General features: G+C 61.3%; 1 protein-coding gene across 1 annotated transcript in view; it reads left to right on the top strand.

Annotated features, from left to right (window-relative positions):
- LOC140716448 (GMP reductase 2) overlaps nt 1-18,474 on the top strand; it is a 119,957-nt gene extending 101,483 nt beyond the window's left edge. Inside the window, exons 8-9 of the mRNA XM_073029187.1 lie at nt 17,503-17,662; nt 17,875-18,474. Coding sequence (XP_072885288.1) covers nt 17,503-17,662; nt 17,875-18,055 — 341 coding nt within the window. The 3' untranslated portion in view covers nt 18,056-18,474. The remainder of the gene's footprint in view (nt 1-17,502; nt 17,663-17,874) is intronic.
- The last annotated feature ends 239 nt before the right edge of the window (nt 18,475-18,713 follow it).

The following is an 18,713-nucleotide window of genomic DNA, read 5'->3' as shown; positions in this document are numbered from 1 at the left end:
ACCGACCCACTCACCACATCGATCCTCTCTCACCTCAACACACCGCATCTCCCTCTGTCCCCGGACGTACCGACCCACTCACCACATCGATCCTCTCTCACCTCAAGACCCCGCATCTCCCTCCGTCCGCGGACGTACCGACCCACTCACCACATCGATCCTCTCTCACCTCAACACACGCTGCATCTCCCTCCGTCCCCGGACGTACTGACCCACTCACCACATCGATCCTCTCTCACCTCAACACACCGCATCTCCCTCCGTCCCCGGACGTACCGACCCACTCACCACATCGATCCTCTCTCACCTCAACACACCGCATCTCCCTCCGTCCCCGGACGTACCGACCCGCTCACCACATCGATCCTCTCTCACCTCAACACACCGCATCTCCCTCCGTCCCCGGACATACTGACCCACTCACCACATCGATCCTCTCTCACCTCAACACACCGCATCTCCCTCCGTCCCCGGACGTACCGACCCGCTCACCACATCGATCCTCTCTCACCTCAACACACGCTGCATCTCCCTCCGTCCCCGGACATACTGACCCACTCACCACATCGATCCTCTCTCACCTCAACACACCGCATCTCCCTCCGTCCCCGGACGTACCGACCCGCTCACCACATCGATCCTCTCTCACCTCAACACACCGCATCTCCCTCCGTCCCCGGACGTACCGACCCGCTCACCACATCGATCCTCTCTCACCTCAACACACCGCATCTCCCTCCGTCCCCGGACGTACCGACCCGCTCACCACATCGATCCTCTCTCACCTCAACACACCGCATCTCCCTCCGTCCCCGGACGTACCGACCCGCTCACCACATCGATCCTCTCTCACCTCAACACACGCTGCATCTCCCTCCGTCCCCGGACGTACCGACCCACTCACCACATCGATCCTCTCTCACCTCAATACACCGCATCTCCCTCCGTCCCCGGACGTACCGACCCAGTCACCACATCGATCCTCTCTCACCTCAACACACGCTGCATCTCCCTCCGTCCCCGGACGTACCGACCCACTCACCACATCGATCCTCTCTCACCTCAACACACCGCATCTCCCTCCGTCCCCGGACGTACCGACCCACTCACCACATCGATCCTCTCTCACCTCAACACACCGCATCTCCCTCCGTCCCCGGACGTACCGACCCGCTCACCACATCGATCCTCTCTCACCTCAATACACCGCATCTCCCTCCGTCCCCGGACGTACCGACCCGCTCACCACATCGATCCTCTCTCACCTCAACACACCGCATCTCCCTCCGTCCCCGGACGTACCGACCCACTCACCACATCGATCCTCTCTCACCTCAACACACCGCATCTCCCTCCGTCCCCGGACGTACCGACCCGCTCACCACATCAATCCTCTCTCACCTCAATACACCGCATCTCCCTCCGTCCCCGGACGTACCGACCCACTCACCACATCGATCCTCTCTCACCTCAACACACCGCATCTCCCTCCGTCCCCGGACGTACTGACCCACTCACCACATCGATCCTCTCTCACCTCAACACACCGCATCTCCCTCCGTCCCCGGACGTACCGACCCACTCACCACATCGATCCTCTCTCACCTCAACACACCGCATCTCCCTCCGTCCCCGGACGTACCGACCCACTCACCACATCGATCCTCTCTCACCTCAACACACCGCATCTCCCTCCGTCCCCGGACGTACCGACCCACTCACCACATCGATCCTCTCTCACCTCAACACACCGCATCTCCCTCCGTCCCCGGACGTACCGACCCACTCACCACATCGATCCTCTCTCACCTCAACACACCGCATCTCCCTCCGTCCCCGGACGTACCGACCCACTCACCACATCGATCCTCTCTCACCTCAACACACCGCATCTCCCTCCGTCCCCGGACGTACCGACCCACTCACCACATCGATCCTCTCTCACCTCAACACACCGCATCTCCCTCCGTCCCCGGACGTACCGACCCACTCACCACATCGATCCTCTCTCACCTCAACACACCGCATCTCCCTCCGTCCCCGGACGTACCGACCCACTCACCACATCGATCCTCTCTCACCTCAACACACCGCATCTCCCTCCGTCCCCGGACGTACCGACCCACTCACCACATCGATCCTCTCTCACCTCAACACACCGCATCTCCCTCCGTCCCCGGACGTACCGACCCACTCACCACATCGATCCTCTCTCACCTCAACACACCGCATCTCCCTCCGTCCCCGGACGTACCGACCCAGTCACCACATCGATCCTCTCTCACCTCAACACACCGCATCTCCCTCCGTCCCCGGACGTACCGACCCACTCACCACATCGATCCTCTCTCACCTCAACACACCGCATCTCCCTCCGTCCCCGGACGTACCGACCCAGTCACCACATCGATCCTCTCTCACCTCAACACACGCTGCATCTCCCTCCGTCCCCGGACGTACCGACCAGCTCACCACATCGATCCTCTCTCACCTCAACACACCGCATCTCCCTCTGTCCCCGGACGTACCGACCCACTCACCACATCGATCCTCTCTCACCTCAACACACCGCATCTCCCTCCGTCCCCGGACGTACCGACCCACTCACCACATCGATCCTCTCTCACCTCAACACACCGCATCTCCCTCCGTCCCCGGACGTACCGACCCACTCACCACATCGATCCTCTCTCACCTCAACACACGCTGCATCTCCCTCCGTCCCCGGACGTACCGACCAGCTCACCACATCGATCCTCTCTCACCTCAACACACCGCATCTCCCTCTGTCCCCGGACGTACCGACCCACTCACCACATCGATCCTCTCTCACCTCAACACACCGCATCTCCCTCCGTCCCCGGACGTACCGACCCACTCACCACATCGATCCTCTCTCACCTCAACACACGCTGCATCTCCCTCCGTCCCCGGACGTACCGACCAGCTCACCACATCGATCCTCTCTCACCTCAACACACCGCATCTCCCTCTGTCCCCGGACGTACCGACCCACTCACCACATCGATCCTCTCTCACCTCAACACACCGCATCTCCCTCCGTCCCCGGACGTACCGACCCACTCACCACATCGATCCTCTCTCACCTCAACACACCGCATCTCCCTCCGTCCCCGGACGTACCGACCCACTCACCACATCGATCCTCTCTCACCTCAACACACCGCATCTCCCTCCGTCCCCGGACGTACTGACCCGCTCACCACATCGATCCTCTCTCACCTCAACACACCGCATCTCCCTCTGTCCCCGGACGTACCGACCCACTCACCACATCGATCCTCTCCCACCTCAACACACCGCATCTCCCTCCGTCCCCGGACGTACCGACCCACTCACCACATCGATCCTCTCTCACCTCAACACACCGCATCTCCCTCCGTCCCCGGACGTACCGACCCACTCACCACATCGATCCTCTCTCACCTCAACACACCGCATCTCCCTCCGTCCCCGGACGTACCGACCCACTCACCACATCGATCCTCTCCCACCTCAACACACCGCATCTCCCTCCGTCCCCGGACGTACCGACCCACTCACCACATCGATCCTCTCCCACCTCAACACACCGCATCTCCCTCCGTCCCCGGACGTACCGACCCGCTCACCACATCGATCCTCTCTCACCTCAACACACCGCATCTCCCTCCGTCCCCGGACGTACCGACCCACTCACCACATCGATCCTCTCTCACCTCAACACACCGCATCTCCCTCCGTCCCCGGACGTACCGACCCACTCACCACATCGATCCTCTCTCACCTCAACACACCGCATCTCCCTCCGTCCCCGGACGTACCGACCCACTCACCACATCGATCCTCTCTCACCTCAACACACCGCATCTCCCTCCGTCCCCGGACGTACCGACCCACTCACCACATCGATCCTCTCTCACCTCAACACACCGCATCTCCCTCCGTCCCCGGACGTACTGACCCGCTCACCACATCGATCCTCTCTCACCTCAACACACCGCATCTCCCTCTGTCCCCGGACGTACCGACCCGCTCACCACATCGATCCTCTCTCACCTCAACACACGCTGCATCTCCCTCCGTCCCCGGACGTACCGACCCGCTCACCACATCGATCCTCTCTCACCTCAATACACCGCATCTCCCTCCGTCCCCGGACGTACCGACCCGCTCACCACATCAATCCTCTCTCACCTCAATACACCGCATCTCCCTCCGTCCCCGGACGTACCGACCCGCTCACCACATCGATCCTCTCTCACCTCAACACACCGCATCTCCCTCCGTCCCCGGACGTACCGACCCACTCACCACATCGATCCTCTCTCACCTCAACACACGCTGCATCTCCCTCCGTCCCCGGACGTACTGACCCACTCACCACATCGATCCTCTCTCACCTCAACACACGCTGCATCTCCCTCCGTCCCCGGACGTACCGACCCGCTCACCACATCGATCCTCTCTCACCTCAACACACCGCATCTCCCTCCGTCCCCGGACGTACCGACCCACTCACCACATCGATCCTCTCTCACCTCAACACACCGCATCTCCCTCCGTCCCCGGACGTACCGACCCACTCACCACATCGATCCTCTCTCACCTCAACACACCGCATCTCCCTCCGTCCCCGGACGTACCGACCCACTCACCACATCGATCCTCTCTCACCTCAACACACCGCATCTCCCTCCGTCCCCGGACGTACCGACCCACTCACCACATCGATCCTCTCTCACCTCAACACACCGCATCTCCCTCCGTCCCCGGACGTACCGACCCACTCACCACATCGATCCTCTCTCACCTCAACACACCGCATCTCCCTCTGTCCCTGGACGTACCGACCCACTCACCACATCGATCCTCTCTCACCTCAACACACCGCATCTCCCTCCGTCCCCGGACGTACCGACCCACTCACCACATCGATCCTCTCTCACCTCAACACACCGCATCTCCCTCCGTCCCCGGACGTACCGACCCGCTCACCACATCGATCTTCTCTCACCTCAACACACGCTGCATCTCCCTCCGTCCCCGGACGTACCGACCCGCTCACCACATCGATCCTCTCTCACCTCAATACACCGCATCTCCCTCCGTCCCCGGACGTACCGACCCGCTCACCACATCAATCCTCTCTCACCTCAATACACCGCATCTCCCTCCGTCCCCGGACGTACCGACCCGCTCACCACATCGATCCTCTCTCACCTCAACACACGCTGCATCTCCCTCCGTCCCCGGACGTACCGACCCGCTCACCACATCGATCCTCTCTCACCTCAATACACCGAATCTCCCTCCGTCCCCGGACGTACCGACCCGCTCACCACATCGATCCTCTCTCACCTCAACACACGCTGCATCTCCCTCCGTCCCCGGACGTACTGACCCACTCACCACATCGATCCTCTCTCACCTCAACACACCGCATCTCCCTCCGTCCCCGGACGTACCGACCCGCTCACCACATCGATCCTCTCTCACCTCAACACACCGCATCTCCCTCCGTCCCCGGACGTACCGACCCACTCACCACATCGATCCTCTCTCACCTCAACACACCGCATCTCCCTCCGTCCCCGGACGTACCGACCCACTCACCACATCGATCATCTCTCACCTCAACACACCGCATCTCCCTCCGTCCCCGGACGTACCGACCCGCTCACCACATCGATCCTCTCTCACCTCAACACACCGCATCTCCCTCCGTCCGCGGACGTACCGACCCACTCACCACATCGATCCTCTCTCACCTCAACACACGCTGCATCTCCCTCCATCCCCGGACGTACCGACCCGCTCACCACATCGATCCTCTCTCACCTCAACACACGCTGCATCTCCCTCCGTCCCCGGACGTACCGACCCGCTCACCACATCGATCCTCTCTCACCTCAACACACCGCATCTCCCTCCGTCCCCGGACGTACTGACCCACTCACCACATCGATCCTCTCTCACCTCAACACACCGCATCTCCCTCCGTCCCCGGACATACTGACCCACTCACCACATCGATCCTCTCTCACCTCAACACACGCTGCATCTCCCTCCGTCCCCGGACGTACTGACCCACTCACCACATCGATCCTCTCTCACCTCAACACACGCTGCATCTCCCTCCGTCCCCGGACGTACCGACCCACTCACCACATCGATCCTCTCTCACCTCAACACACGCTGCATCTCCCTCCGTCCCCGGACGTACCGACCCGCTCACCACATCGATCCTCTCTCACCTCAATACACCGCATCTCCCTCCGTCCCCGGACGTACCGACCCGCTCACCACATCAATCCTCTCTCACCTCAATACACCGCATCTCCCTCCGTCCCCGGACGTACCGACCCGCTCACCACATCGATCCTCTCTCACCTCAACACACCGCATCTCCCTCCGTCCCCGGACGTACCGACCCGCTCACCACATCGATCCTCTCTCACCTCAATACACCGCATCTCCCTCCGTCCCCGGACGTACCGACCCGCTCACCACATCGATCCTCTCTCACCTCAACACACGCTGCATCTCCCTCCGTCCCCGGACGTACTGACCCACTCACCACATCGATCCTCTCTCACCTCAACACACCGCATCTCCCTCCGTCCCCGGACGTACCGACCCGCTCACCACATCGATCCTCTCTCACCTCAACACACCGCATCTCCCTCCGTCCCCGGACGTACCGACCCACTCACCACATCGATCCTCTCTCACCTCAACACACCGCATCTCCCTCCGTCCCCGGACGTACCGACCCACTCACCACATCGATCATCTCTCACCTCAACACACCGCATCTCCCTCCGTCCCCGGACGTACCGACCCGCTCACCACATCGATCCTCTCTCACCTCAACACACCGCATCTCCCTCTGTCCCCGGACGTACCGACCCGCTCACCACATCGATCCTCTCTCACCTCAACACACCGCATCTCCCTCCGTCCCCGGACGTACTGACCCACTCACCACATCGATCCTCTCTCACCTCAACACACCGCATCTCCCTCCGTCCCCGGACGTACTGACCCACTCACCACATCGATCCTCTCTCACCTCAACACACCGCATCTCCCTCCGTCCCCGGACGTACTGACCCACTCACCACATCGATCCTCTCTCACCTCAACACACGCTGCATCTCCCTCCATCCCCGGACGTACCGACCCGCTCACCACATCGATCCTCTCTCACCTCAACACACCGCATCTCCCTCTGTCCCCGGACGTACCGACCCGCTCACCACATCGATCCTCTCTCACCTCAACACACTGCATCTCCCTCCGTCCCCGGACGTACCGACCCACTCACCACATCTATCCTCTCTCACCTCAACACACGCTGCATCTCCCTCCGTCCCCGGACGTACCGACCCACTCACCACATCGATCCTCTCTCACCTCAACACACGCTGCATCTCCCTCCGTCCCCGGACGTACCGACCCGCTCACCACATCGATCCTCTCTCACCTCAACACACCGCATCTCCCTCCGTCCCCGGACATACTGACCCACTCACCACATCGATCCTCTCTCACCTCAACACACCGCATCTCCCTCCGTCCGCGGACGTACCGACCCGCTCACTACATCGATCCTCTCTCACCTCAACACACGCTGCATCTCCCTCCGTCCCCGGACGTACCGACCCGCTCACCACATCGATCCTCTCTCACCTCAACACACGCTGCATCTCCCTCCGTCCCCGGACGTACCGACCCGCTCACCACATCGATCCTCTCTCACCTCAACACACCGCATCTCCCTCCGTCCCCGGACGTACTGACCCACTCACCACATCGATCCTCTCTCACCTCAACACACCGCATCTCCCTCCGTCCCCGGACATACTGACCCACTCACCACATCGATCCTCTCTCACCTCAACACACGCTGCATCTCCCTCCGTCCCCGGACGTACTGACCCACTCACCACATCGATCCTCTCTCACCTCAACACACGCTGCATCTCCCTCCGTCCCCGGACGTACTGACCCGCTCACCACATCGATCCTCTCTCACCTCAACACACCGCATCTCCCTCCGTCCCCGGACGTACCGACCCACCACATCGATCCTCTCTCACCTCAACACACGCTGCATCTCCCTCCGTCCCCGGACGTACCGTCCCACTCACCACATCGATCCTCTCACCTCAACACACCGCATCTCCCTCCGTCCCTGGACGTACTGACCCACTCACCACATCGATCCTCTCTCACCTCAACACACCGCATCTCCCTCCGTCCCCGGACGTACTGACCCACTCACCACATCGATCCTCTCTCACCTCAACACACCGCATCTCCCTCCGTCCCCGGACGTACCGACCCGCTCACCACATCGATCCTCTCTCACCTCAACACACCGCATCTCCCTCCGTCCCCGGACGTACCGACCCGCTCACCACATCGATCCTCTCTCACCTCAACACACCACATCTCCCTCCGTCCCCGGACGTACTGACCCACTCACCACATCGATCCTCTCTCACCTCAACACACCGCATCTCCCTCCGTCCCCGGACGTACTGACCCACTCACCACATCGATCCTCTCTCACCTCAACACACCGCATCTCCCTCCGTCCCCGGACGTACCGACCCGCTCACCACATCGATCCTCTCTCACCTCAACACACCGCATCTCCCTCCGTCCCCGGACGTACCGACCCGCTCACCACATCGATCCTCTCTCACCTCAACACACCGCATCTCCCTCCGTCCCCGGACGTACTGACCCACTCACCACATCGATCCTCTCTCACCTCAACACACCGCATCTCCCTCCGTCCCCGGACGTACTGACCCACTCACCACATCGATCCTCTCTCACCTCAACACACGCTGCATCTCCCTCCATCCCCGGACGTACCGACCCGCTCACCACATCGATCCTCTCTCACCTCAACACACGCTGCATCTCCCTCCGTCCCCGGAGGTACCGACCCGCTCACCACATCGATCCTCTCTCACCTCAACACACGCTGCATCTCCCTCCGTCCCCGGACGTACCGACCCGCTCACCACATCGATCCTCTCTCACCTCAACACACCGCATCTCCCTCCGTCCCCGGACGTACCGACCCGCTCACCACATCGATCCTCTCCCACATCAACACACCGCATCTCCCTCCGTCCCCGGACGTACCGACCCACTCACCACATCGATCCTCTCTCACCTCAACACACCGCATCTCCCTCCGTCCCCGGATGTACTGACCCGCTCACCACATCGATCCTCTCTCACCTCAACACACCGCATCTCCCTCCGTCCCCGGACGTACCGACCCGCTCACCACATCGATCCTCTCTCACCTCAACACACCGCATCTCCCTCCGTCCCCGGACGTACCGACCCGCTCACCACATCGATCCTCTCCCACATCAACACACCGCATCTCCCTCCGTCCCCGGACGTACCGACCCACTCACCACATCGATCCTCTCTCACCTCAACACACCGCATCTCCCTCCGTCCCCGGACGTACCGTCCCACTCACCACATCGATCCTCTCTCACCTCAACACACCGCATCTCCCTCCGTCCCCGGACGTACCGTCCCACTCACCACATCGATCCTCTCTCACCTCAACACACCGCATCTCCCTCCGTCCCCGGACGTACCGTCCCACTCACCACATCGATCCTCTCTCACCTCAACACACCGCATCTCCCTCCGTCCCCGGACGTACCGACCCACTCACCACATCGATCCTCTCTCACCTCAACACACCGCATCTCCCTCCGTCCCCGGACGTACCGACCCACTCACCACATCGATCCTCTCTCACCTCAACACACCGCATCTCCCTCCGTCCCCGGACGTACCGTCCCACTCACCACATCGATCCTCTCTCACCTCAACACACCGCATCTCCCTCCGTCCCCGGACGTACCGACCCACTCACCACATCGATCCTCTCTCACCTCAACACACGCTGCATCTCCCTCCGTCCCCGGACGTACCGTCCCACTCACCACATCGATCCTCTCTCACCTCAACACACCGCATCTCCCTCCGTCCCCGGACGTACTGACCCACTCACCACATCGATCCTCTCTCACCTCAACACACGCTGCATCTCCCTCCGTCCCCGGACGTACCGACCCACTCACCACATCGATCCTCTCTCACCTCAACACACCGCATCTCCCTCCGTCCCCGGACGTACTGACCCACTCACCACATCGATCCTCTCTCACCTCAACACACCGCATCTCCCTCCGTCCCCGGACGTACCGACCCACTCACCACATCGATCCTCTCTCACCTCAACACACCGCATCTCCCTCCGTCCCCGGACGTACCGACCCACTCACCACATCGATCCTCTCTCACCTCAACACACCGCATCTCCCTCCGTCCCCGGACGTACCGACCCGCTCACCACATCGATCCTCTCTCACCTCAACACACCGCATCTCCCTCCGTCCCCGGACGTACCGACCCGCTCACCACATCGATCCTCTCTCACCTCAACACACCGCATCTCCCTCCGTCCCCGGACGTACCGACCCACTCACCACATCGATCCTCTCTCACCTCAACACACCGCATCTCCCTCCGTCCCCGGACGTACTGACCCACTCACCACATCGATCCTCTCTCACCTCAACACACCGCATCTCCCTCCGTCCCCGGACGTACCGTCCCACTCACCACATCGATCCTCTCTCACCTCAACACACCGCATCTCCCTCCGTCCCCGGACGTACCGACCCACTCACCACATCGATCCTCTCTCACCTCAACACACCGCATCTCCCTCCGTCCCCGGACGTACTGACCCACTCACCACATCGATCCTCTCTCACCTCAACACACCGCATCTCCCTCCGTCCCCGGACGTACCGACCCGCTCACCACATCGATCCTCTCTCACCTCAACACACCGCATCTCCCTCCATCCCCGGACGTACCGACCCGCTCACCACATCGATCCTCTCCCACCTCAACACACGCTGCATCTCCCTCCGTCCCCGGACGTACCGACCCACTCACCACATCGATCCTCTCCCACATCAACACACCGCATCTCCCTCCGTCCCCGGACGTACCGACCCGCTCACCACATCGATCCTCTCTCACCTCAACACACCGCATCTCCCTCCGTCCCCGGACGTACCGACCCACTCACCACATCGATCCTCTCTCACCTCAACACACGGCATCTCCCTCCGTCCCCGGACGTACCGACCCGCTCACCACATCGATCCTCTCTCACCTCAACACACCGCATCTCCCTCCGTCCCCGGACGTACCGACCCACTCACCACATCGATCCTCTCTCACCTCAACACACCGCATCTCCCTCCGTCCCCGGACGTACCGACCCACTCACCACATCGATCCTCTCTCACCTCAACACACCGCATCTCCCTCCGTCCCCGGACGTACCGACCCGCTCACCACATCGATCCTCTCTCACCTCAACACACCGCATCTCCCTCCGTCCCCGGACGTACCGACTCACTCACCACATCGATCCTCTCTCACCTCAACACACTGCATCTCCCTCCGTCCCCGGACGTACTGACCCACTCACCACATCGATCCTCTCTCACCTCAACACACCGCATCTCCCTCCGTCCCCGGACGTACCGACCCACTCACCACATCGATCCTCTCTCACCTCAACACACCGCATCTCCCTCCGTCCCCGGACGTACCGTCCCACTCACCACATCGATCCTCTCTCACCTCAACACACCGCATCTCCCTCCGTCCCCGGACGTACCGTCCCACTCACCACATCGATCCTCTCTCACCTCAACACACCGCATCTCCCTCCGTCCCCGGACGTACTGACCCACTCACCACATCGATCCTCTCTCACCTCAACACACGCTGCATCTCCCTCCGTCCCCGGACGTACTGACCCACTCACCACATCGATCCTCTCTCACCTCAACACACCGCATCTCCCTCCGTCCCCGGACGTACCGACCCACTCACCACATCGATCCTCTCTCACCTCAACACACCGCATCTCCCTCCGTCCCCGGACGTACCGACCCACTCACCACATCGATCCTCTCTCACCTCAACACACCGCATCTCCCTCCGTCCCCGGATGTACCGTCCCGCTCACCACATCGATCCTCTCTCACCTCAACACACCGCATCTCCCTCCGTCCCCGGACGTACCGACCCACTCACCACATCGATCCTCTCTCACCTCAACACACCGCATCTCCCTCCGTCCCCGGACGTACTGACCCACTCACCACATCGATCCTCTCCCACCTCAACACTCCGCATCTCCCTCCGTCCCCGGACGTACTGACCCACTCACCACATCGATCCTCTCTCACCTCAACACACCGCATCTCCCTCCGTCCCCGGACGTACCGTCCCACTCACCACATCGATCCTCTCTCACCTCAACACACCGCATCTCCCTCCGTCCCCGGACGTACCGACCCGCTCACCACATCGATCCTCTCTCACCTCAACACACCGCATCTCCCTCCGTCCCCGGACGTACCGACCCGCTCACCACATCGATCCTCTCCCACATCAACACACGCTGCATCTCCCTCCGTCCCCGGACGTACCGTCCCACTCACCACATCGATCCTCTCTCACCTCAACACACCGCATCTCCCTCCGTCCCCGGACGTACCGTCCCACTCACCACATCGATCCTCTCTCACCTCAACACACGCTGCATCTCCCTCCGTCCCCGGACGTACCGTCCCGCTCACCACATCAATCCTCTCTCACCTCAACACACCGCATCTCCCTCCGTCCCCGGACGTACCGACCCGCTCACCACATCGATCCTCTCTCACCTCAACACACCGCATCTCCCTCTGTCCCCGGACGTACCGACCCACTCACCACATCGATCCTCTCTCACCTCAACACACGCTGCATCTCCCTCCGTCCCCGGACGTACCGACCCACTCACCACATCGATCCTCTCTCACCTCAACACACGCTGCATCTCCCTCCGTCCCCGGACGTACCGTCCCACTCACCACATCGATCCTCTCTCACCTCAACACACGCTGCATCTCCCTCCGTCCCCGGACGTACCGTCCCACTCACCACATCGATCCTCTCTCACCTCAACACACGCTGCATCTCCCTCCGTCCCCGGACGTACCGACCCACTCACCACATCGATCCTCTCTCACCTCAACACACCGCATCTCCCTCCGTCCCCGGACGTACCGTCCCACTCACCACATCGATCCTCTCTCAGCTCAACACACCGCATCTCCCTCCGTCCCCGGACGTACCGACCCGCTCACCACATCGATCCTCTCTCACCTCAACACACCGCATCTCCCTCCATCCCCGGACGTACCGACCCACTCACCACATCGATCCTCTCCCACCTCAACACACCGCATCTCCCTCCGTCCCCGGACGTACCGACCCACTCACCACATCGATCCTCTCTCACCTCAACACACCGCATCTCCCTCCGTCCCCGGACGTACCGACCCACTCACCACATCGATCCTCTCTCACCTCAACACACCGCATCTCCCTCCGTCCCCGGACGTACTGACCCACTCACCACATCAATCCTCTCTCACCTCAACACACGCTGCATCTCCCTCCGTCCCCGGACGTACCGACCCACTCACCACATCGATCCTCTCTCACCTCAACACACGCTGCATCTCCCTCCGTCCCCGGACGTACCGACCCGCTCACCACATCGATCCTCTCTCACCTCAACACACCGCATCTCCCTCCGTCCCCGGACGTACCGACCCACTCACCACATCGATCCTCTCCCACCTCAACACACGCTGCATCTCCCTCCGTCCCCGGACGTACCGACCCACTCACCACATCGATCCTCTCTCACCTCAACACACCGCATCTCCCTCCGTCCCCGGACGTACCGACCCGCTCACCACATCGATCCTCTCTCACCTCAACACACCGCATCTCCCTCTGTCCCCGGATGTACTGACCCACTCACCACATCGATCCTCTCTCACCTCAACACACCGCATCTCCCTCTGTCCCCGGACGTACCGACCCGCTCACCACATCGATCCTCTCTCACCTCAATACACCGCATCTCCCTCCGTCCCCGGACGTACCGACCCACTCACCACATCGATCCTCTCTCACCTCAACACACCGCATCTCCCTCCGTCCCCGGACGTACCGACCCGCTCACCACATCGATCCTCTCTCACCTCAACACACCGCATCTCCCTCTGTCCCCGGACGTACCGACCCACTCACCACATCGATCCTCTCTCACCTCCACACACCGCATCTCCCTCCGTCCCCGGACGTACCGACCCACTCACCACATCGATCCTCTCTCACCTCAACACACCGCATCTCCCTCCGTCCCCGGACGTACCGACCCACTCACCACATCGATCCTCTCTCACCTCAACACACCGCATCTCCCTCCGTCCCCGGACGTACCGACCCGCTCACCACATCGATCCTCTCTCACCTCAACACACCGCATCTCCCTCCGTCCCCGGACGTACCGACCCGCTCACCACATCGATCCTCTCTCACCTCAACACACCGCATCTCCCTCCGTCCCCGGACGTACCGACCCGCTCACCACATCGATCCTCTCTCACCTCAACACACCGCATCTCCCTCCGTCCCCGGACGTACCGACCCACTCACCACATCGATCCTCTCTCACCTCAACACACCGCATCTCCCTCCGTCCCCGGACGTACCGACCCGCTCACCACATCGATCCTCTCTCACCTCAACACACCGCATCTCCCTCCGTCCCCGGACGTACCGACCCACTCACCACATCGATCCTCTCTCACCTCAACACACCGCATCTCCCTCCGTCCCCGGACGTACCGTCCCACTCACCACATCGATCCTCTCTCACCTCAACACACCGCATCTCCCTCCGTCCCCGGACGTACCGTCCCACTCACCACATCGATCCTCTCTCACCTCAACACACCGCATCTCCCTCCGTCCCCGGACGTACCGACCCACTCACCACATCGATCCTCTCTCACCTCAACACACCGCATCTCCCTCCGTCCCCGGACGTACCGACCCACTCACCACATCGATCCTCTCTCACCTCAACACACCGCATCTCCCTCCGTCCCCGGACGTACCGTCCCACTCACCACATCGATCCTCTCTCACCTCAACACACACCGCATCTCCCTCCGTCCCCGGACGTACCGTCCCACTCACCAGATCGATCCTCTCTCACCTCAACACACACCGCATCTCCCTCCGTCCCCGGACGTACCGTCCCACTCACCAGATCGATCCTCTCTCACCTCAACACACCGCATCTCCCTCCGTCCCCGGACGTACCGTCCCACTCACCAGATCGATCCTCTCTCACCTCAACACACCGCATCTCCCTCCGTCCCCGGACGTACTGACCCACTCACCACATCGATCCTCTCTCACCTCAACACACCGCATCTCCCTCCGTCCCCGGACGTACCGACCCACTCACCACATCGATCCTCTCTCACCTCAACACACGCTGCATCTCCCTCCGTCCCCGGACGTACCGTCCCACTCACCACATCGATCCTCTCTCACCTCAACACACGCTGCATCTCCCTCCGTCCCCGGACGTACCGACCCGCTCACCACATCGATCCTCTCTCACCTCAACACACCGCATCTCCCTCCGTCCCCGGACGTACTGACTCACTCACCACATCGATCCTCTCTCACCTCAACACACCGCATCTCCCTCCGTCCCCGGACGTACCGACCCACTCACCACATCGATCCTCTCTCACCTCAACACACGCTGCATCTCTCTCCGTCCCCGGACGTACCGACCCACTCACCACATCGATCCTCTCTCACCTCAACACACCGCATCTCCCTCCGTCCCCGGACGTACCGACCCACTCACCACATCGATCCTCTCTCACCTCAACACACCGCATCTCCCTCCGTCCCCGGACGTACCGACCCACTCACCACATCGATCCTCTCTCACCTCAACACACCGCATCTCCCTCCGTCCCCGGACGTACCGACCCACTCACCACATCGATCCTCTCTCACCTCAACACACGCTGCATCTCCCTCCGTCCCCGGACGTACCGACCCACTCACCACATCGATCCTCTCTCACCTCAACACACCGCATCTCCCTCCATCCCCGGACGTACCGACTCACTCACCACATCGATCCTCTCTCACCTCAACACACGCTGCATCTCCCTCCGTCCCCGGACGTACCATCCCACTCACCACATCGATCCTCTCTCACCTCAACACACGCTGCATCTCCCTCCGTCCCCGGACGTACCGACCCGCTCACCACATCGATCCTCTCTCACCTCAACACACCGCATCTCCCTCCGTCCCCGGACGTACTGACCCACTCACCACATCGATCCTCTCTCACCTCAACACACCGCATCTCCCTCCGTCCCCGGACGTACCGACCCGCTCACCACATCGATCCTCTCTCACCTCAACACACCGCATCTCCCTCCGTCCCCGGACGTACCGACCCGCTCACCACATCGATCCTCTCTCACCTCAACACACCGCATCTCCCTCCGTCCCCGGACGTACCGACCCGCTCACCACATCGATCCTCTCTCACCTCAACACACCGCATCTCCCTCCGTCCCCGGACGTACCGACCCGCTCACCACATCGATCCTCTCTCACCTCAACACACGCTGCATCTCCCTCTGTCCCCGGACGTACCGACCCACTCACCACATCGATCCTCTCTCACCTCAACACACCGCATCTCCCTCCGTCCCCGGACGTACCGACCCGCTCACCACATCGATCCTCTCTCACCTCAACACACCGCATCTCCCTCCGTCCCCGGACGTACTGACCCACTCACCACATCGATCCTCTCTCACCTCAACACACCGCATCTCCCTCCGACCCCGGACGTACCGACCCGCTCACCACATCGATCCTCTCTCACCTCAACACACCGCATCTCCCTCCGTTCCCGGACGTACCGTCCCACTCACCACTTCGATCCTCTCTCACCTCAACACACCGCATCTCCCTCCATCCCCGGACGTACTGACCCGCTCACCACATCGATCCTCTCTCACCTCAACACACCGCATCACCCTCCGTCCCCGGACGTACCGACCCGCTCACCACATCGATCCTCTCTCACCTCAACACACGCTGCATCTCCCTCCGTCCCCGGACGTACCGTCCCACTCACCACATCGATCCTCTCTCACCTCAACACACGCTGCATCTCCCTCCGTCCCCGGACGTACTGACCCACTCACCACATCGATCCTCTCTCACCTCAACACACCGCATCTCCCTCCATCCCCGGACGTACCGACCCACTCACCACATCGATCCTCTCTCACCTCAACACACCGCATCTCCCTCCGTCCCCGGACGTACCGACCCGCTCACCACATCGATCCTCTCTCACCTCAACACACCGCATCTCCCTCTGTCCCCGTACGTACCGACCATGGCTTCAGTCCACACTCACTGCTGCCCTTCCCTCCCTCTGCACGTCCCCAGGGGCCGGGGCCGATTTTGTGATGCTGGGCGGCATGTTTGCGGGTCACAGCCAGTGCGGAGGAGACACCATCGAGAAGAACGGCAAGCAGTACAAGCTCTTCTACGGCATGAGCTCAGAGACGGCCATGAAGATACACACCGGTGGCGTGGCCGAATACAGGTACGATCGGACGGGGAGAGGGTGAAGGAAGGGGAACAGCTGGGAGTGACGGTTGGGGGTGAAGCGAGCGGGGCTTGGAAAGGGCACAATGGGGTGAGAGTGAGGGGTGGGAAGGGAACAGTGGGGGGGTAACTGGGGTGGTGGGGTGTGACTAGAACATCATCAGCCTGTTCCTCCGTTGTCTCTCCCCCCCTCACCTCCTCCCACTGCAGGGCGTCAGAGGGGAAGACGGTGGAGGTGGAGTACAAAGGTGACGTGGAACACACAATCCGGGACATCCTGGGTGGGGTGCGCTCCACCTGTACCTACGTGGGAGCTGCCAAACTGAAGGAGCTCAGCCGGAGGACCACCTTCATCCGGGTCACTCAGCAGCTCAACGCCATCTTCAGCTAGTCTGCAGGCAGCCACTGCTTCACTGAACATTCCCAAACCCTCCCCTTCCCCCTCTCCCACACACACAATCCCATCACTCACTAAGGAACAGTGGACAGGACGGTGTGGAGGGAGCCTCACCCTGTCCCCTTACCTCTGGCTTTTACTCAAGTCTCCCCTTCTGGTACAATGTATTCTGTCTGGGACCACTGGCTTGCAGTTGGGACCATCTGCTCCTCGTGCCTGACCAGGTCATAGCTTCAGCCACCATGGTTCAATTACTCTGTGTAATTGGAGAAAGTAATGGGGTGAGACCCTGGCACTGCATCTGCAGAAACTGAGTGGCTGTGGCCTCTTCACTCCCAGTCTAACTGGGCTGCTGCGTTCTGTAAAACCACATTCAGTTCTGATAATAAAAAGGCACGGTGCTTTACAGAAAACCGGACTTCCTTCTGTGACTGAACAGACGAGTGTGCACGCGCGCGTGTCCCTGGCGACACAGGTATCCTGGGTGAAGTAGGCGTTTGGCCTACCGACCTTCAGCGGTCAGGACATTACTCAGGAGTTACAGCTGAATGAGATGCTGGTGAGACTGCACAGAGTTCCGGTCACCTGGCTACGGGAACCCTGCTTATGTCATTGGGGGTGCAGAAAATAATCGAGATGTTGCTGGGACTGA

Source organism: Hemitrygon akajei, chromosome 25 (genome assembly GCF_048418815.1).
Source record: "Hemitrygon akajei chromosome 25, sHemAka1.3, whole genome shotgun sequence".
In the NCBI taxonomy this organism is placed as follows: domain Eukaryota; kingdom Metazoa; phylum Chordata; class Chondrichthyes; order Myliobatiformes; family Dasyatidae; genus Hemitrygon; species Hemitrygon akajei.
This window is presented reverse-complemented; position numbering and strand designations above follow the sequence as displayed.